Raw genomic sequence first — 21,963 nt, forward strand, 5'->3', positions numbered from 1 at the left:
GTTGATTTTCATCAGAACTCTTGCCGCAGCATTTTGAATCAGCTGAAGACTTCGAACTACATTTTGTGGACTTCCTGATAGTAAAGAATTACAATAGTCCAGCCTTGAAGTAACAAATGCATGGACTAGTTTTTCAGCATCACTCCTGGACAGAATGTTTCTAATTTTGGCGATATTCCGGAGGTGAAAAAAGGAAACTCTGAAAAACTGTTTAATATGGGATTTAAATGACATGTCTTGGTCGAAAACAACACCAAGATTTTTAACTTTATTACCAGAGGCCAAGTTAATGCCATCCAGATTAAGTGATTGATTAAGAACTTTATTTTTTGAAGACTCTGGCCCAAAGATTACAACTTCTGTCTTGTCAGAATTTAAATGCAGGAAATTTAAAGTCATCCAGCTTTTGATGTCATCAAGACATGACTGCAGTCGAAGTAACTGATTGGATTCATCAGGATTTATGGATAAATATAGCTGAGTGTCATCAGCATAACAGTGGAAATGAATCCCATGCTGTCTGATAATTTTGCCAATCGGAAGCATATATATAGTAAATAGAATTGGTCCAAGGACTGAACCCTGTGGTACTCCACAAGTGACCCTAGAGTTTGAGGAAGATTTATTATTAACATGAACAAACTGCAATCTGTCCGACAGATAAGATTTAAACCAGCCTAATGCTTTTCCCTTAATCCCTACAGTATGCTCAAGTCTTTGTAGGAAAATATTGTGATCAACTGTATCAAATGCAGCACTAAGATCTAACAGGACAAGTATTGACACAAGTCCATTATCTGAGGCCATGAGAATATCATTGGTGACCTTCACCAGAGCTGTTTCAGTGCTATGATGAGCTCTGAAGCCTGACTGAAACTCCTCAAGTAGGTCATTACTTTGTAAATGTTCACATAGTTGATTAGCAACTACTTTCTCAAGAATTTTAGATAAGAAAAGAAGATTAGATATAGGTCTGTAATTTACTAACTCGTCTTGATCAAGAGATGGTTTCTTAAGTAAAGGTTTAATAACAGCTACTTTAAAAGCCTGTGGTACATATCCATTTACCAAGGATAGATTAATCATGTCTAAAATAGGACCACTGATCAGAGGGAATACCTCCTTAAACAACTTGGTTGGGATTGGGTCTAACATAAAGGTAGAAGGTTTAGATGAAGCTAAGATTTTAGATAGCTCAGAAAGCTCTACTGCTTTTAAACAGTTCAGACACTGCGCAGGTTCTAAGGATTCCTCCAATGCTGCCTCACTTACTGAGGACGAGCTAATCATGTTTGGGAGGATGCCAATTATTTTATTTTTAATGGAATCAATTTTATTTATGAAGAATCCCATAAAATCATTACTGCTAAGAGCTAAGGGAATGGATGGATCAACAGAGCTGTGGCTCTGGGTAAGTTTGGCAACTGTACTGAAGAGAAATCTAGGATTATTCTTATTCTCCTCAATTAATGATGAAAAATATGCTGCTCTAACTCTGCGAAGGGTCTTGTTATACAACAATAGACTGTTCTTCCAGTCCAGAAATTCACTTCTGCATCCTAACCCATCCCCTTGGGAAGCAGTGGGCTGCCACTGTGCGGCGACTGGGGAGCAATTGGGGGTTAAGGGTCTTGCTCAGGGACCCAGAATGGCAGCTTGTGGCAGTTGAACTTAGAACCTCTGGGACCGAAGCTCTGTGCTCTTACCACTAGGCCACCACTCCCCACTCCCCACCACTATATTTCAGTTGAGTTCAAGTAATAAAAATGAAAACTAGATATAGAAAAACGGATATGGTTGTTCTGCTGCTTCTCCAACCACAGAAGCAGCAGAACAACTCCACCCTGGCCGCGGTTTCTCTTGATACTGTTTCTTGTATATTGCCCCCTGTTCATTCATGTCCTCCTATTAGCTTCTCTCAGATGCCTGGAGTTTTACTATCTCACACGTTCATCCCATTTGTAAACTCTCATCTGCTTCACATGTTGTTTGCAGAATCCTTAGTATTTAATTCTGCCAGTTCACTTACTGTTTGTCAGTTCGTCTCATGTTTCTCTGCTTTTCTGTTTTTCTTGTGTTCTCTGTTGGATTCCTCACCATTAAGTTTTCTGAGTTTTGTTAAAGCTCCCTTTGACTCAGGTCCATCTGCGTGACTGTTGATTTCTGAACTTGGTTCTATATCTCAGTTATGTGTTTACACTATTTTGAATATTGGTTTAGGTTTAACCATACATATTGTGATTTATTCTTATTTGTTAAAGCAAAACCAATAGCCTATTCAATATCACTGTCGGTAGCATAAACAAATTGTTTGTAATGTTAGTAATGTGCTGTTTTTTTTGTCATAAACTCCCGGTATTCTATGCAGTTAGATGTAAAAATGTTTATATTGAAAAACTGACCCAGGTCTATCTTCAGGCTGTACATACCTTCTAGCTCTTAATCACATAGAGGTGTTAGTTTTATACAATGATGCCCCAATGAAACAGGTTAATGTAATCTCTTTATTATCTTTGTTCTGATTTCTCTCAAGGAATTCTTCAGCACATTTCGTTAATGGTCAATGTTTAGTTGTGAAAAAGCATGACTAAAGGAAATGGAAACCCAGCTTGGTTGATTTTGAGTATTTTAAAGGAAAAGGGAAGCTAAAATACCAAGACTGCTAGCTGTAGTCTCAGAAACTGACCAGAGGGTACAGTGTCAGTGAGCTTTTTTTTTTTTTTTTTTTTTTTTTGCAAAGGATGTAATGGGACAGTTGTCTGATAATTATTATTACAAGTTATCTGACTGGATATTTATTACCTAATCTCTCCAACAGAATGTACAGCATCTAAAACAAATCACCACATCACGGCATTTTAGAGACTTATAATAAAATCTTTCTGTCAAACAGGTGACATGTGGCACACTACAGAGGACACGTAAAAGGAAATCCCTGCATTATAAACAAAACGAGTGGTCAAATTCTGAATACCAGCCTACACCCTGCTTCACTAATTTATTAGGGTTCGCCGCAAAGGCGAACGGCTATTGTTAGCAAGCTAGTGCCGTTTATTGGATAATTCTGCATCAAAAAGGGAATTGGCACACCTTTCGTTTCCCAGCTACTTTTCGCGCTACATGGCTGCAAAGGTTGAACCTTTCTTGTTAAACTCCTCCTACATTTTTTGTGCGATCCGTGCAAAACTCCATATATAACCGTGTAATGGACAAATTAAAAAAATGTTGGGGGCGGATTTTTCAATTTTGACTTTTTTGAATAGTAATGCCAAAATAAAGGATTGTTAGCAAGCTAGTGTAATGTAATTGCTGATTATTCTAAAACCATAACAGATTTTAACATGTCCTGCATAACCCATACTCCACCATTTTGCACATGTGTCCCGCGTTTGAGGATCGTCAATCACTAGGGGGCGCTGTGATGTCAAGAAATCTACTAAGCACGAATGGCTGATCGGATTTTTACAAAACCTTCTTCATCCCCTTCCAGTCATAGCCCTAAACTAAAGCATTAAATATGGTAATGATTGAAGCAAGTGGGTGGGGCCTATTTCCAAAAGTGTGAAAAAAAAACCTTGAAAACTTCTAAAAATGACCAAAAATCTATTTTGTGATTTAACGATCTTGGATTTTCAGGATTTATTCCTTGAATAAGGTGTAACAATTCTCTCACTGCATGTATTGAGGTTTTTAAAAGTCCCACACTCTGAATTTTTAAAAGTTTGTAAAATGGAGAAATCAATGTATTTTCCACAAATATTGTTCAATCCCCCCCCCAAAAAATGGTCTCTATTTGTAAAGCACATGCAGACTAAACATAGATTTCAGTTTGGTGAAAATACAGACGATTTTGACTTATTTAGAAGACATTGCAATTCACGTGTGCAAGACTATAAAGTTACATTTTTTTTCTCTGAAACACTTTTTTCAATGGGCATTTAAAAAATCACGTAGTTAGATAAAGCACTCTTTGAGATCCATGAATAGTTTCAGAATTTTAGGGCAAACCGTTCATTTTTAACGAATTTATGAAGTTTATGATCTGTCCACAGCTCTCACCATCCTGAGCTCTGACTCTTCAGAGCTGTGAACAGGGCGGCCATTTTGCCCATATTTGGGCACATCACAGGAAGTGACGTCACATCCCGTGCTGTTTCTAAGCGGAGCAAAAACTTGAAGAGGGAGGAATTGGAATTTGAAATCAGGAAAGCTCAAATTAATAAAGTATTGTAGAAGTGTTTTTTGATATTGAAAAGGCATATGATGTGTTGTAGAAAGAAGGTTTATTAATTAAAATTATAAAGATGGGTATTACAGGTAGGATGTATTGGTGGATCGAAGATTTTCTAACTAAAAGACAAATAAAAGTTCAAATAGGTAATTATCATTCTGAGAAATATATTGTTGAAAATGGTACTCCACAGGGAAGTATAATAAGTAATTTTATTATTTTCGATAATGATAGATTATGTGTTTCAAAATATAGATAATAAAATGGGTTTTTCTCTTTTTGATGATGATGGAGCTATGTGGAAGAGAGGAAGGAATTTGGAATTTATTACTAAAAAGATGCAAGAAGCTATTTTTAAAGTTGAAGAATGGTCTTTTAAATGGGGATTTAAATTCTCAGTGGACAAGACTAAAACAATGTTCTTTTCAAGGAAGAAAATTAATGTTATATTAAAATTATATAATCAAGAAATGGAGTGAAACAATTTATATTTTTAGGGGTTTGGTTTGACGAAAGAATAACATGGAATATATACATTCAAAGAGTCTTAGACAAATGCAAGAAGTAATAAATATTATGACATGTTTAATTGGTAGGGAGTGAGGAGCAGATAGAATAGCACTAAAGAATATATATACAGTATTAATTAGATCAGTGATCATGAAAGTATTGTTTATAATTCAGCAGCAGAGACAAATCTACTTAAATTAGATCGGATTCAGTATCAAGCATTGAGATTATGTACAGGAGCAATTAAAACTACTCCAACAGCAGCATTATTAGTAGAAATTGGAGAAATGCCACTTGCATTTAGAAGAGAGCAATTAACATTAAATTATTGGGCTAACTAAAAAGGTCATAGAAAGGATCATCCAACTCTGCAGGTAATAAAACCCTGGTGGGAAAAAGAAGTAAAAGATATTAGAAGTTTTCGTTGGACTGTGCAGGAAAAAATAACTAACTTGCCAATAATTCAAAATAGATCAGATTAGTATAAGTCAAACAGTTCCATTATCAGTTATACAACCATGGATACTTCCAGATGATAGGGTAGGTTTTACTTTGTTGAAAAGAAGAAAGGATAAGGAATTTATATTAAAACTCTTATATAGTACAGGAATATATTAATAAATATTATACTAATGTAAAAATGTATACAGATGCCTCTAAAAATATAACTAATCAAATAGGAGTAGCCTTTATCGTACTAGAATTTAATGTTAAAATTAGGAAAAGAATAAGTGATGGACTTTCAGTTTATACAGGAGGAATTATTGCAATATTAATAGCTGTTTAATGGGTTGAAGAAGTTAAGCCACTAAGATCAGTCATATGTTCAGATTGTAGTTCATCCTTAGTTAGTTTGCAGTATAATCACTTAGAAAGCAGGCCAGATATTTTAATAGAAATTCAACAGACTATATAGAAAAAATATGATGGGTTTAATTATAAATTTTGTATGGAATTAAAGGAAATGAACAAGTAGATAAGGCAGCAAAAGAAGCTAGAGTCATCTCTAACCAGGCCCACCACCGTTGTGTCGTCTGCAAACTTCACGATGTGATTGGTGGTGAACCTGGGGACACAGTCGTGTGTCATCAGGGTGAACAGCAGGGGGCTCAGGACACAGCCCTGAAGAAAAGCGCTTGCTGAGGGTGATGACATCAGAGGTATTCTGTCCGACCCGAACCAACTGAGGTCTGTTGGTTAGGAAGTCTATCAGGCAGTTGCGAAGAGGTGTGCTGAAGCCCAGATGTTCCAGTTTTTCCACCACATGCTGTAGGATAATGGTGTTGAACGCTGAACTGAAGTCCAGGAACATGCTCAAGGGGGTGGGGCGTGGGTGGGCTCGGAACCCGTTATTAACTGCTTGCAGTTCTAGTTTGAGTTGTCCTTTATGGCCATGGTCATTGTTCAAGTTCCATTAAATCGATTTAACTTCATTTTTGGATGATCATCTTTATATGCAGCTTGTTCACCTTGCTGGTGGTGGCTTATTGAGAGATAGATGTCAATTTATTGGAGTTATTCAATTGTATGAATGGAGTATTCAATTTAAATTTTATTTATATAGCACCAGTTCACAACACATGTCATCTAAAGGCACTTTACAAAGTCAAATTTAATCAAATCATACAGGTTGGTCAAAAAGTTTCCTATCTAGTCTTGACAAGCGGCATTCACTTGTCTGCATTGTTGATGGCTTTGCAGCAATCTCTCATACTGAGCATGCATTAAGCGACAGTGGAGAGGAAAACTCCCCTTTAACAGGGGGGAAAACCTCCAGCAGAACCAGAACCAGGCTCAGTGTGAACGCTCATCTGCCTCGACTGACTGGGGGTTACAGAAGACAGAGTAGAGACACAGAAAGCACAGAAGCTCACATTGATACAGGAATCCTTTCTATGTTATATGGTAATAGCGGACGATCTATCTCCTCTGGTTGATGTCACAGCTAACAGAACGCCAGACTTGGTGTACCTACTATGAAGAAAAAAATGACAGAACAAAAAGTTAAAAGTTGAAATAACCACAAACAATGCAAATCGAAGAACAGTAGGAGAACTCAGCAGAGTGAGGAAAAATAGACCCTGATGTCATTCCGCAGCCTGAGCCTCTAACTCAGTATAAAGTACATTGTTTACAAATTCCAATCATGTGAGTGTGTGTGATAATGGCATGATACTGTTGGAGCATGTCTAAGTGCTACATGAAAACTAACAATAAACTCTTTCAGATCTTAGTTTCAATATGTGATCTACAGGAGTCTTACACGTAGCTGAAATGCTTTAAAACAGAAGGGCTGGAACGGATTTGACCCTCCTCTGTTACCCCTCTGATCCATCTTGGAAGGTAATCACAGAGCCGTAATGGTCATTAGATGCATGGGTAAGACAGGAACACATAACCAGGGCAGTCAAACTTTTTTACAATAGCAGGCCACACACTATCAGGTAGGAGGGTGCACTTATGCCGGTGCCCGAGCCCCGGTGGGGAGAATTTTGAAAAATACAGTCTCCCTGATGTATTTTGGAAGCTTTGAAGACAGGTGGTTATTTAAACAATAGTCAGAGTGCATGTTTCAAATTGAATAAAAGGCAAAAAATGTGAATGATCAATTTTTCAAAAACCTTTGTTTTTTTATTATTATTCCTAAAACATTATTTTTTTCACATGATGTTATCATGTTTTAACAAGGTAAGGTAATCTCCATTTGCATAAAATTAGTTTTAATTTGAATTAGTAGCACCACATAAAACAGATCAAATTAGGTGAGGTCTATTCATCTTATTATTATTATTATTATTATTATTATTATTATTATTATTATTATTATTATTTACAGTTCTGTTCTAAAAACAATCGCAACATTTCTTCACGAACAAAGTTGAATTTTTATGATAAAAATACAGGGTTGGAATTTGAAATTGAATTTACATGTTGAATTTATTTCAGTCAAATCGCTCTTTCGAAATCTCTTATCTCAGTTTAATTTCACTTGCACTCATCACACACACGATATAACTTATCATCGGCGAGGATTCTAGAGACAAACACAAAATGCATCCCCTGAAAAACTTTGATAATTTGCTGCTGTAATATTATATGTAATATAGATTTTTCAGAATAAAAAGCTAACAGATGTGCATAATCAAAAAATATCAGAAATACAATTATAGAGCATTCAGTATTGTAAGAAAGCCCACACTGTTTCTGGATAAATACATTACTGTATGAGTTAAGTTCTATTCCATTTCCCCCCTAAATTTGAAATGTCCCGTGCTCATGAATGCACCATAGCTTTCTGACGGTTGTGAAGGCATCACACTGGTCTATGAACGCGGTGCTGTGTAGATGCACCTTTGATCTTCCGCTTAAGACAAAGCTTTGCAGTTTCAAAACTCACCTAGGCTCTCACGGTTTATTGTTGTGTGTGAATGACAAGAGACCACAACAATAAATCAACCGTACCTCGGATAAAAACTTTGGATTTAATGTTTTTTCATAACACCCATAGCCCTGCGACAGACTGGCGACCTGTCCAGGGTGAACCCCGCCTCTCGCCCGGTGAACGCCGGAGATAGGCACCAGCAACCCCCGCGACCCCATGAGGGATTAAGCGGATCAGAAAATGGATGGATGGATGGATAACACCTGTAATTTTGTAAACAAATCTGCCAAATAACATTTTTTTTTCCCACAAGAGGTTTAATAAAACGTTTTGATATCATTAATTTAAGAACAAGTAACTGCGTTGGTCACATTTTAATCCGTTTTCTTCGTCGATATTCAGTTGTACAGAGCGAGGTGCGCTCCCGCGACAAGGGATGCACTTTTCGGCATAACACCGGTCTGTGTTTTCATCGGAAAAGTACCATCTCGGTTGGAACAAGGAACCCAATCACTCGTTAATGTTGCTCTCAGTGGAGACAAATGCAAAGGTGATTTTTGGGATGTATAATCGGGGAAATGTAGGCGGCGGCAAGAGTTGCTATAGACGGCGATTTGCCGCCGTTGACCAGTTACTTTTGACTGCCCTGCATAACAAGACCTGGGTTGTCGGCAACAAAGTCAGCAGCATTATTCCTTTACACACCCTAAGTTACGAAACACCTGTTCATGTCCATAGAATAAAAGAAGTAAAAAAAAACACATTTAGAAATAAAATACATCTACAGTAAAACGAATAGAATAAGAGCAATTAAAATAATGCAAAATACAAAACAGCTGAACTGGAACAAAAAGCCAAGATAAAAAGATGAGTATTTAAAGAAAAGTTAAAATCTTTCAATGTATTAGCCAACTTTAAATTGGGTGGAACATCGTTCCAAAGTTTGGGAGCTACAACAGAGACAGTGCTGTTTCCTCAGCGCACAAGACAAGCCCGCGAAGCATCAAAACGCAGCAGGTTATCTGACCTCAGAGTTCTGCCGGGAACATTGTGTTGTGTGAGCTCTGATAGGTGAGGAGGTGGCTGACCATTTAAACATTTCAAATCCAAAAGTAAAATATTAAACATCCTAAAGCATACAGGCAGCTATTTCAGGCAGAACAATATGGCAGTAATGGGCTTATGTTGCCTTTTACCAGTCAGCAGTTGCATAGCCAAGTTTGGACCAGCTGCTGATGACGACAAAGATAACTTTCTATCCCATTATCAAGAGATGTGCAGTACTCTAGTCTAGAATTAATAAATTAGTGAATCACCCTTTCTAGGGCAGCTTACGCTTGCTACCACTGCAGTCTTATTTAAGTAAAGTAAATTAAGCTCCATGATTTAATGTCCTTTAAACAGTCTAACCCCATAATTCCACATCCAATACTCCTGTACATGTACAGGAGTACATTCCAGACCATGAAAAGCAAAGCTTACTACGTCTGCAGATACCCTGTCTAGCTCTGGCCCGAAGTTTCTTGGTGCTCGGGGAGAGCATGTGCAATCAACGTCATTACAAGCAGAATGCAATTCTATTAGGAGGATAACCACGTTTCAAATTAAATGTTGAAATGACAAATTTGCTTCATTTGGTGCAAAAAGAGTGCTTTGCGTCCAATGTTTAAATAAAATGGTTCATTTTAATATTTAAATTTTAATTGAATTTGTGGTATACTATTTAACTATTGAATGTAAGCAGGTGTCAGATTGGATAAATAAGCACAAATATTTTTTCATGTCTCTGCAAGTCTTGTGCTACCACACCTTTATAACTCACTGTGATTAAAAGGACCAAGCCACTTCAAAACACTACTTAACATTTTTAATTCTTTCTAAGGAACACATATATATCTATATATATATATACACAAGTTTCCTTTTTTAAACTCACCGGGGGAAAAAAAGAATAGTAAAAGAAAGTCTTTTTAAATGCTTTCAGGAAGTATACATCTAAAGCCACAGTATTATCAGTCCTCTCTCTATGCAGATGTGAGAAACAGACATAGCTCGAGGCTCTTAACAAGTACCTGCTTGTTTTTTACTCTGAGTTTTTATATATGAGATCTATTTTGATCAGGTGACATGTGACTAAAGAGATGGTATGAATATAAATACACCGACTGACGGACACACTTCCTACCCACCACCAAATATGTAGCATGCTGCACATACTGCAGACTTTGTACAAATAAGTGTGTGTGTGTGTGTGTGTGTGTGTGTGTTTGACTTGTATCTGAGCAAGAACATTTTTTTTTTACTAATTTTACTAGTAAAGTTAGGACCTTTTGTTGGTTCTCACTCTTTTTCTGGGCTAGGTTAGGTTTAGCACTAGGGTGTCCGTTAGGTTCGGGTCATGGTTAGGGCATAGAAAAACTTGAAAATGAATGGAAGTCTATGGAAGTTAAGGCACAGTTCTCACTTTGTATTTTAAACAAGGGTGTGTGTGTGTGTGTGTGTGTGTGTGTGTCTGTGTGTGTGTCTGTGTGTAGCTCCTCTCAGTCTAGACACTGCCATGGTATGGGTCAGGTATTGACATGCCATTCACCTCCATTCATGTATGCAAACAAGCTTATGTCAAGCAAGGGCCCACTTGGCTGCTCTTTCATAGCAGACTTGGGTGGCCAAAACAGAGAAAAGCTGGGTTCACCTGCATGGAATTATGGCCCCTGAGTAAAGAATTATGATGTGGTTTGTATTTCATCTCTTGAACTTTATCCAGAGCATGCAGGTACATGCTCTTGCATTCCCAGGAAAGCTGAAACAATGCTCCAGTGATCTTGGTTTCAACATACATTTGATAACCGGGTGTCCTTAACTAAAAGCAAAGGATTGGCATGTAAGCGCAGCCTGAATAAGTTTAAGTTGTTTAGTTTGAACTATTGAAATAATTTTTTTTTTGTAACAAATTAAGACTATGATTAGTAAATGTTACCAGCATGTTTTTGTTCTATGCTGAGCTTTGAAATCCAAATCACCCTGTTGATTAGAAAGGACATTTTTTTGATTTGTGACAACCTCTTTTTCCAGTTTAATGAAAAGCAAGTTCATCAAAGCCAGGCTTTATCTAACCTGGGTTCTGTCATAGCTTGCCTGACATTAGTAAAACATTGTGTTGACGCTTCTGCTCAGAATACAATGACAAAACTAGACGGAGAAGCGGACTATTAACCATTTCACAGCTGGAAAGATCAGGCTACATTCATAAAGATTATGAAGAGGTGTGAGGAGAGTAAAAATTGCTATGATTACAGTGTTTCCCGCAGGAATTTGCTTATATTTGCGGTGAGTTGGGGGGGGGCGACAAGTTTTGCACGCAGGGGGGGTGTATCCATGTGTGTTTTTCCCTGCCATTCACTATATGCACGCAAAAGCAACAACAAAGAACCACGTGTTACCGTCAAATAAACATGCAAGCATATCGAGTTAGGGTTTTTTGTTGTTTTTTTTTGGAATCTTGGCGAGGCAGCCGCCTCGCCAAGATAGCGCTGCGGGAAACCCTGGATTAGGACAACAGAAAGAATTTCAGGAACAATACAAGTTGTGCAGATCAAGCCTCCTGTTTTAGCCAAAAAACAGTTATCTGACAACACAAATACTTAATTCCAGTTCTGTCTGTATATCTTTCAAATCCTTCCACACACAATAATAAATACATTAAAAAAGATTTGTCTAGTCTATAAATACATATTCAGAGTTCTAATCAGGAAATCAGCAAAAGTTAAAATGTCAAACTTTGCTAATTGATTTCCCCCTATGGGGTGATAAAGTTGATCTTATCTACATATTAATACTTTTCTGATTGTCAAAGAGGGCTGCACAGTGGCGCAATGGGTAGCACTGTTGACAAGAAGGTTCTGGGTTCCAATCCAACCCTGGGTCTTTCTCCCTGCATGGAGTTTGCATGTTCTCCCTGTTCTCTCCGAGCACTCCGGCTTCCTCCCACAGTCCAAACACGACTGTTAGGTTACTTGGCCTCTCTAAATTCTCCTTAGGTGTGTGTTTGTCCTGTCTGTCTCTGTGTTGCCCTGTGATAGACTGGCGACCTGTCCCGGGTGTATCCCGCCTCTCGTCCATTGACAGCTGGAGATAGACACCAGCACCCCTTGCGACCCCAATAGGGATAAGCGTGTTGGATGGATGATTATCAAAGAAGTTTATGTGCTTATTTCCTCCACTGTTTAAGTGGATCAGCCAATGGTATGACGTTCTCCAGTCTTTTGTTTGCGAAGCCAGGCCGGCCGCATATGCATGTACATGCAGATGAACAGCTGCCACTCTGGGCATCCCTCGCCATAAAATGCTACCACCGTGTTTACCTGCAGATGATCAGGATCTGTTATTACTACACAAAAAAACAACGGTCTCTGGCAAAGAAGTTGTCAGACAAGGAAAGAGAAAACGAGAATTAACGTTGGCCTCGCATTTCCAAGGTAGAAAGCATTTTGGAGAGCAAAAGCAGCTCTAGTTTGACTTGGAGGTAGCATTGCTCCTCTGGCATGAAGTCAAAAGTTTGGTTTTGCTGGTGTTATAGTCTTGTTAGATTTGTGTTGCTATGTTGATTGGATTTATTATGTTACAATTGTGGCATGTGGGTTAATTGTTTGAGTTTGACCAACAGTGGGCCAGGCATTACTGTTATGTAAGGCGAGTAGCCAGTAGCCCAGTTATCACAGTTAGCATTGTTTAATACAGCCCAGCGGGCTTGTCAGCTGCCCACAAGGATCCTTGTGTACATTCAGGCCATTCTTTTTTGACAAAAAATTTAAAATTTAATCAGATAACTGGTCTGGGGTTTGATTTATAAAACATTGCATGGAATCCATACTAAAAGTGTACATGCCCCCCCCCCCCCCACCCCCTCCAAAAAAAAAAAAAGAAAACAGGATGAGCCAAAAGAAAATCAGATATATAAAGCCATGCACATGCACACCAGCATGCAGGTTTCCTTTACAGATTACAGCTGCACCTGAACATTCACGTACCAGGTTCTGCCTCATGTTCTGCCCTCTACACATCCGGATTCAGCCAAAAAACGTAGAAAAATTTTCACAGTGAGAAGTTTATTAAATTTGTAAATGAGATGTAAACACAGATGGTGTCCATATTGAAAGAACCCACTAAAAATAAGACAGTGCTCAGCAGCACACCTAGGGGTGAAATTTTGCTTATTGCTCCTTTTAAGGCCTAAGGTGGTTTGTGAATAGTCTTTATCTTACAGAGGTAAAATTATTAGAAAAATCTTATTTCTGGAAATTCTCAGATTTTTCCTAAAATGACGTCACCATCAGCTACTTTTAGTCTTAGGATTCTTTAATACGTGCACTGACCTTTTAAACTAAAGAGTTTTTATTTTTACACTGTTACCATGAGTCACCAATATCCCATGAATCTATATCAGTGTGAGACAAGGAGCTTGTGTGCCAGTATTTGGATTCCTCTTCCAACCGCTGCATATGTAGCATTAGGTTAAAAGGATTTTTCAATGAGTAGTCGACTGATGTTCGTTTGATTAAAGCATCGACAGCTACAATATAGTAGTTTAGTTAAAGACCCATTTATAAAACATTGTGTAAAAAAATAAAAACCTGAGACGGACCTTCTTTCATTCACTGGTGTTATATTTTTCAGAAACACATAGTTTGCTAATATAGATTAGGCTTTTCTAAGAGTTTTGGAAGGAATGAGAGTACATGAGGATCAGAAAAACAATGGTGCCATAACTTTGTACACCCATCACACTATTGCAAATCAGATTTTTCTTTTCAATCTTATTGGAAGACAGGAAAAGAATGCACCCACATCACCGTCCCACACATTTAACACGTTAGCATAAACAAGTTGATTACCATGTCAGGCAGGCTATGACAGATTTTTTTGACATGTTGAAAAATTCTGCCATGGGTGCAGCAGCTCATGCATTTTAATACTGAGGCACACATGAGATTATAGGAAACAGTATTTGCCCCGACTTCCTGTCCTGCACTGGAGAATTGGCCACAAAAATGCTTTATGAACTCTTATTGCAGTTAAATAATTGAATTAGGATTTTGCTTTCATGTGATGTATATGTTTAAGGTGCCACGGGTAAACTCTTCAGTCTTTGTCAACAACGTTAGTTGTTTCTCTCTTGAAGTAATGATGATGAAAGTAGTGTGGAAGCGAAAAGCATCATTGTCAACGTTTCCTACATGTGGGTTTGTCTTGAGAGGATGTGACAGTGGGGATTTACCTTTCTTTCCTTGTATAGAAGTACTCTTGCTGTCACTTCCCGACATCTTTACCATGAAATATGTGTAAGATTCCAAATTTAGAAATCAAACACAGGTATAAATTATAAATATTTCCATTTTTATTTACCAGTATTAGGTAAAAGCATTTTGCGTACAAGATGTTTAACCTAGTGTTGCGACACAATAAAAAATCTAATTATATGCTTTGTAATTAAGTGATTTATTACATTTCTATTAAGTAGCTGTATTTTACACAATAAGCAAAGTTTTTAAATTCTAATAAATGATGTTAGTGACTGACTCAATAGATGTCACAGCTAATATAATTCTTATAATACACAGTAAATATAATCTTAATTTTGTGAAATGTAGCCATAAAGATTGAAATGCAAACCATTTTACTGTTATTAAACCAGCAGTTTACACTTCATTCTCCTCTAAATCATGCAACTAGTGGGAGAAACGGTTCAATATTTCCATAATTTACAGAACAGTGTTTGTCATTTTGTGCTATACTTGGAAGACTTTAACCTCTCTGAGTCCATTTCTTTTGGATTAAAAGCATGGTGACAGCTAGGCTTATTTGGAGGGGGCTGCTAAATAGTTTGCACTCGGACGGCTATTTTTTTAAAACTAATTTAACACATGTGAAAAACTATCTTAATTATTTAATTCAGGAGAAATGCCTCGGTGTGTCATAAGCCTGTATGTAAAACTGAGCCCTAACAACCCAAGGCTCCAGAGGGTGGTAATGATATAAAACAAAGAAATTATATAACAGATGAACCAATTTAAAAAGATTTTAATGTTACAGTGCAAGAAATAAACGAATACAAGGCCTAATAACAGGGAACGTAGATGGTAAACCAAGGCAAGGATCTGACTGAGATTAACTGACAAAGGGATGTACATAAAACGAAGCTGTGATGACTAGAACCATACTAGCAACAGAAATCCAGTTAAAAAAAGTGAAATGATCTAGAAGTATCTAACTTGGATATGGACAAAGAGCATCAGTTCCTCCTTAATAGGCCGTGGGCCAGAATCTGTAGGATGACTTTTCGTATGAACTGTCAGGGGGCAACTTTCTTCCACTTGGACAAGTTGCTACACATAGCAGTGATCTCAAAACACCAATGTTCCCACGTTTTAACTTGCACATTAATAAGTTGTAGCCGATTAAAAAATCTAAACTGTGGCGCTCCGGTCCAAGAGGTCACGTGATTCGATTTTTGCTGCTCAGCCAATCAGATCTGTATTGTCAGCTGAGCGCGTTCAACCAGTTCATCATGGCTGCGCCCGTAAAGGGTTGTAAACATTTGTTTCCAGACAAAGAAAGCCCAATAATAGCATTTTCTGGCGCTAGTTGGCAAAGATCTTTATGGCAAATAAAAATAAATAGCCCAGACCATCCATCCTTCATTTTCTAACACGCTTATCCCTGCTGGGTTCATGAGGGGTGCCGGTGTCTATCTCCAGCTGTCAATGGGTGAGAGGCGGGGTACAACCTGGACAGGTCGCCAGTCCATCACAGGGCAGAAATAGTCCAGACTTTTGCCCATTTTACTGTGATATCACCAAGACCTGCTGCGCTAGGATAGCACAGGTGTCAGGTGTCGTTGTGCCAAACAACTTATCCCTGCGAGAATCTGGATCCCCTGCGTCAGGAGAGTGTTTGAAATCAATAAAAGTTTTAACCTCCAGCTTTGTGAAGTCTAAATATTTTTAAACATCACATTCTAATAAAATTAAATTTATTTTTTTAAACTTCTAATACATTGTTCTATTTTTAAAAGCGACAAATCTCGTTTTCTTAATATAGTTAATATCTCTATATGGTTCTTGGTTGAATTAAAATCTTATTAAATCTGATCATTTTAGCTGTACCTTTTATTCAGTGTTCATTTGATCACACGTGATCAAATGAACACTAGCTACCAAAAAAGAAATGTACTAGCTACCAAAAATGAAAAGGAAAAAAGAGCACCAGCAGACAGCTGTGATGGACTCAGGAAGGTGGATTTTTGGTTTCAGCAGACAGACATGCGACAATCTAAAAAAAACATAAAGCTAATATTTTCGTGACACATCTGGAAATGACCACAGAGCCGTTTTCTTTCTCATAACGTGTTATATTGAGTGATCAATCGAGTTTTAACCGACATAGCAATCCCTGATGATCGCACTAACAAGTGTTACATTTTCGTTTTTTCACACTAACTGAATGATAATGTAACGACACCATTGCTATATTTCATTAAGAAAAGTAAAACATCTTCATTTCCACGCCTAATAGGTTGGAAATAAGGCGGAGTTGACTGGATTCACTCTTCCAGCTGCACTCCCGATGCAGGGGATCCAAATTCTCGCAGGCATAAGTTGTTTGGCACAACGACACCTGACACCTGTGCTATCCTAGCGCAGCAGGTCTTGGTGATATCACAGTAAAATGGGCAAAAGTCAGGACTATTTCTGCCCTGTGATGGACTGGCGACCTGTCCAGGTTGTACCCCGCCTCTCACCCATTGACAGCTGGAGATAGACACCGGCACCCCTCATGAACCCAGCAGGGATAAGCGTGTTAGAAAATGAAGGATGGATGGTCTGGGCTATTTATTTTTATTTGCCATAAAGATCTTTGCCAACTAGCGCCAGAAAATGCTATTATTGGGCTTTCTTTGTCTGGAAACAAATGTTTACAACCCTTTACGGGCGCAGCCATGATGAACTGGTTGAACGCGCTCAGCTGACAATACAGCGATCTGATTGGCTGAACAGCAAAAATCGAATCACGTGACCTCTTGGACCGGAGCGCCACAGTTTAGATTTTTTATCAGCAATAACTTATTAATGTGCAAGTTAAAACGTGGGAACATTGGTGTTTTGAGATCACTGCTATGTGTAGCAACTTGTCCAAGTGGAAGAAAGTTGCCCCCTGACGGTTCATATGAAAGTTCTTAAGGAGACGTCCTACAGATTCTGGCCCACGGACTATAATTAACACCTTTAGCACAGGAAGCAAACGATTATGGCCAGAGTTGGGTGGAGGAGCCAAACTTTGTATTTGAGTAAGATTGACATTAAATATTTTTTAAAAACATACATAGTATGAGAATATTAAGTTTTTTTATTTAAAAAGATTAATGCATGAACCTCAGGAGCATTTATCAAAAGTCTGCTCCCTACAATATATTTCTTTTCCTTTTTCCATTGAGATCAACACGTAATGTCTCTAATCAAGCATCCAAAGCATATTTGATTACACTGACTCACTTCATGATCTCCCGTTGCCGTTTCACATCCAGTTTATTACACTGATTTATTCCAGAATAGCATTCCTTGGTACCTATACCTGGTTTGCTTGCTGGTATAACATTTGCAGTTGTTGTCTTCCTCAGTGTATCCTGTAGCCATGCTTACAGTTCACATTTTTGCACCTTCTCTCTCCTCTCGCTGTCTTTTATCCATAAAGCTTCGTCATGATTCTGCCTGCCTCATCTATACTATTACTTTGTAAATTAATTTTTATTCTCAAAGGAGAGTGGTGGCAAAAATGCTCACCTATTAATATGCATCCCTAATTAAAAATCCCTTTTTAAAGCAATAAAATTAGAACATATTAGTGGAAATACTTCAGTCGATGTTTTTTATTACACCACGCACAGGCCAAAAGTAAAACACTGCTTTTACTAAATAGATTTACAGATGCTATTAACAGATGCAATTTAACAACAATGAAACCAAGACTAGACAAATCCGAACACAGAGAAAAACCATATTGCTTGTTGGGTCTGCATGAACTGAGACATAACTTTGTCTTAACCCTTCAAAAAAAATTAATTTAACATTATTAAAATAGCTAGCAGGATTTTCACTTATCACAAAAAATAACAGTCCCAGTGCTGAATGGACTGTATGATTGTGCTACAGATTATCATCAACTCCAAACATTTCTAAACCCTGGTCATAAAATCTTTAGCTAAAAACATTTGCAGGTTCTGTGATTTTATGAATATGTAACGTGTTGTACATTTTAATATTGCTTTCCCTGACTTAACTGATTTTAACTTTAGGGTTTTTGCTATGTCTGCACTTGGAAAACTGTAAAGAGAAAACACTTGATAACTTAATCCTAATTCTAGGTTTCTGAGTACATGAACTTTTTCTGGCTCATTGACTGTAACTCAAGAAAGGCTAAGGCTGGTCTTTATTTTGGAGACCTTTGGATACAATGACTTTACAGTGACGTAGAGTGATGAAGGCCCACGTTTCCCCTTCCAGGTATTTTCTGGTGCTGAAAGGTTCCTTTGTACTGCTCCCCAATACATTCCCAAATGTCGCTGGTAAAATTCCTTTTTGTTGGCATTTTTGTGCTGAACAGTATTTTCATTGTTTTGTAAAATTAATGGAAATTTTGAATTAGCTTTTTTAGCACAAACCCCCCCCCCCCCTTTTGTAGGTTGAATACATGTAGCTTAAAGTGGAAGTGATTTTACAATTTAACAGCGTAACAAGGAACAAAATGATATGTTACTCAAATTGGTGCTGTTCAGTCATCAGGACTGGAAATTAAATGTTTCTGGGTTTTTGAAAATTTCCCAGGGTTTTTGAAAAATGGATTGCAAGAGTATTGTTTGTTTTATTTTTGCTTTGCATCTCTTGCATTTCCATTTAAATCCAAGGCATTGGGTGGGTTAGGCAAATTAGGTCTGCTGACGTGCGTAACCACTCATCTCTACAATAATTACTGTTTGTTTAATTTGACTGCCCTTAGAACTACATCATACACAAAAGCAGGGTATGTTCCTGCAGGTTGTGGTTTTCCTGTGTTTTGAGCAACTAATACTATAGTTGCTCAAAACACATTTGACATTTTGTAGGAAGTTTTTGAAATGACCAGAAGCTTAAATCAACATCTTAGTATTGATGCTTCTCATCTTTTTTGTTCCAGGCAGAACCATTTCTGAACCTGTTGAGGACACGGACACTACCAGCTTTGTGGCACAGTTTGTAAGGAATATTTTCTTCTCCTCTCTTCCAGCCATAAGTTGTAATTTGATCCCTGTCCAGTTTGTTCTGTGATGATAATGCATTGTTCTTAGTTGGAAAGCCTTGCAAAGTCTTGCATTAATCTGCTAAGAAATGTACCAGAATGGAACACACTGTGCTGTGATTGCCAGCGCCAAAGGGCTCATCTCAGAGCAAGTTACGACAGGCAACTTGTATCTTTGCATAAAACAGTGATTTTGTTTGACAGTGGCAGAGGCAGGGCTTTTCTTTCTTAATATGCTTTGTTCACATTTAAAGTTGTCATGTTTGTCCTTGTCTCTCCTACAGTCCTTGGAGGCCAATTATCCTGTCCAAGTCACTGATCCTCATGGTAAATAAAAAGTCTTACAAATTTGGTACACTGTAAATAGCATGTGTGGATTGTGTCAACCAACAATTATACTTTAAATGTAAGCTAAATAAAGTATTTATTAGCTAAGAAATGAGTGTTGGGTAATACATTCTTGGAAATAAAACTAGTTGTACAAAGGGAGCCTACTTTGTAAATTCAGCTTATTTCCAGATCAGAAGTTCCAGTCAGACACGTCGATTTTATTTTTTCAGTTAAATGTTGTATTCACTCAAAAAATTGAAATATATATTTGTTGATGTATTTGCTTTGGTTATACATTTATTTATGGATTTCTATATATGTGAGAGGTAAATATAAAGCAGATGCTGTAAACAACATGGCTGAATGTTAAAACACTAAGCACTACTATTTCCTTTTTCCCCTGCCTCCAAAAGTAACTTGTGTGGCCCCAGAGTTCAGGACCCAGAGTGATCTCTGTTTAGGGAATCAGCTGGAATTTCACAGAGCAGATTGCATCTTACCATCATCTTAGATTTCCCACCTAAAACACCTGAAACTCAAAGCTAGTTTTTAAGTCAAAAGTAAATTGTGATCATTGCAAAAACAGAACAAATGTTATGACTGATAACCAACAGAAAATGAAGGTCCTTGATGCTTGCATGGGATATGGTCCTTGATGCTGCTTTGACTCGATTTTTCTTTCACACTCCTTTTTGTATAAGGGTTATGGAACATAAACATGCAGCAAACACTTTTACAATGGGCAACATTTCTATTGAACAAACCACACTAACAGCATCTGATGAGCTGCTGACGCTCGAAGGCCCACTGAACCTTTTCCAACCTGTTCCATTCAGTAGCATTGCCGCTTGTGATGAATGGATCCAATTCTAAAGGACAGAATCCTGCATTCCGGATGTTTGTTTACTTTAAAGTTGAATAAAGGCTGGTTTAAGCTTGACAGACGTACGTTACGCTTGGAAATGAGACGTGCGGACACAACAGCTGCATCATTTATGCTAGTGATGTTACATGATGTGCCGAGGCTTCGAGGCGTGTGTCGAGTAATGGAGGGGGCGTTTCCGTAAAGCGCGTATCGAGGCTTGCTTCATTTAGGGGAGGAGCCGAAAACGATGACGTCCGAAGCCTCACTGCCCGGCTGTACCACGTGACTGCTTCAGGAAGTGGCTCAGATTTTGCCAGATGACCGGTTCATTCAGAACCGGTCATGGCTGCACGCTGGATCATAAAACAGTTCTGCTAACCAGATGCAGTTTAAAACGCCACTTAGTCTGTTTATATGTTTCGTTTTTATTAATTCTGCATTTTTTAACTACATGCACCGTATTTCTGTGCCTCAGCGCTTGCTTCCCCCCCCCCCCCTTTCCCTCGGAGCAGGTGCTTTTATCACCGTTCACCATTCAAAATGTGAATCACTACGTTTAATGTCCTCACATCAGTAGCAACGTGTGCCAGTTAAAGTCAATAGGAGAGTTAGTAGCTGTGCTTCATTCTCTTTTGTTTTTAACAACATAGAATCAGTGGCGCTTCGGTGGGCTGCTGCCTCGCGCTTTAATTCAGGTGTGCACTTTTAAGGGTCATTTTAAAGAACTTGTAATATCAGGGGCTTCATCTCAGACCTGTCAGTACCCCTGTTCCCTCTACAGGAGCCCTTTACAGTATTTAGTTATGCATTGTCCACGCAGCTCACCAACGGGGGTAAAATCCGCCCACCGCAACGCCCAGAGTGCACTGACGAGAGCAATAGAAATTTGTCTGGTCAGCGCGGCGACTGACTGAGAAACCTGTCGCTGTGAAAGGTGATGGAAATGTTATAAACTGTAACAGTCTAGAAGTGCATTGAGCTGAAAGGAGGGAGACGTCAGCAGCTGGATCGTGCGTAAAGACGCAGCGTGAACCTCTGTGTGCTTCAGTGTTGCTGCTGAGGGGAAATTGTTGACCATAACCCCCGTCTCTTCCTCCCCCCCCCGTCCCCAAAATTAGCATAATCTCACTCTTAACTTTTGATCAAAGTTGAGAGGTCTGATTATTACACACCATGCCATATCACATGACACTACTGTTTTGGAAATAATTACACACAGAGAATACATTCAAACAATATTTTATTATACACATATGTGTATACATAATTTATGTAGACAAATGATTTCGTCCTACACTTTTTGTGAAGTCATTCCCA

The 21,963-nt window shown here is 38.2% G+C and overlaps 1 protein-coding gene across 1 annotated transcript in view; it reads left to right on the forward strand.

The window, feature by feature from the left end:
* The window catches only part of edaradd (EDAR-associated death domain), a 48,152-nt gene that overhangs the window by 16,576 nt on the left and 9,613 nt on the right, over positions 1-21,963 (forward strand). Inside the window, exons 2-3 of the mRNA XM_012852773.3 lie at positions 19,350-19,408; positions 19,736-19,778. Coding sequence (XP_012708227.1) covers positions 19,350-19,408; positions 19,736-19,778 — 102 coding nt within the window. The remainder of the gene's footprint in view (positions 1-19,349; positions 19,409-19,735; positions 19,779-21,963) is intronic.

The sequence above is a fragment of the Fundulus heteroclitus genome, unplaced genomic scaffold (assembly GCF_011125445.2).
Source record: "Fundulus heteroclitus isolate FHET01 unplaced genomic scaffold, MU-UCD_Fhet_4.1 scaffold_37, whole genome shotgun sequence".
In the NCBI taxonomy this organism is placed as follows: Eukaryota; Metazoa; Chordata; class Actinopteri; order Cyprinodontiformes; family Fundulidae; genus Fundulus; species Fundulus heteroclitus.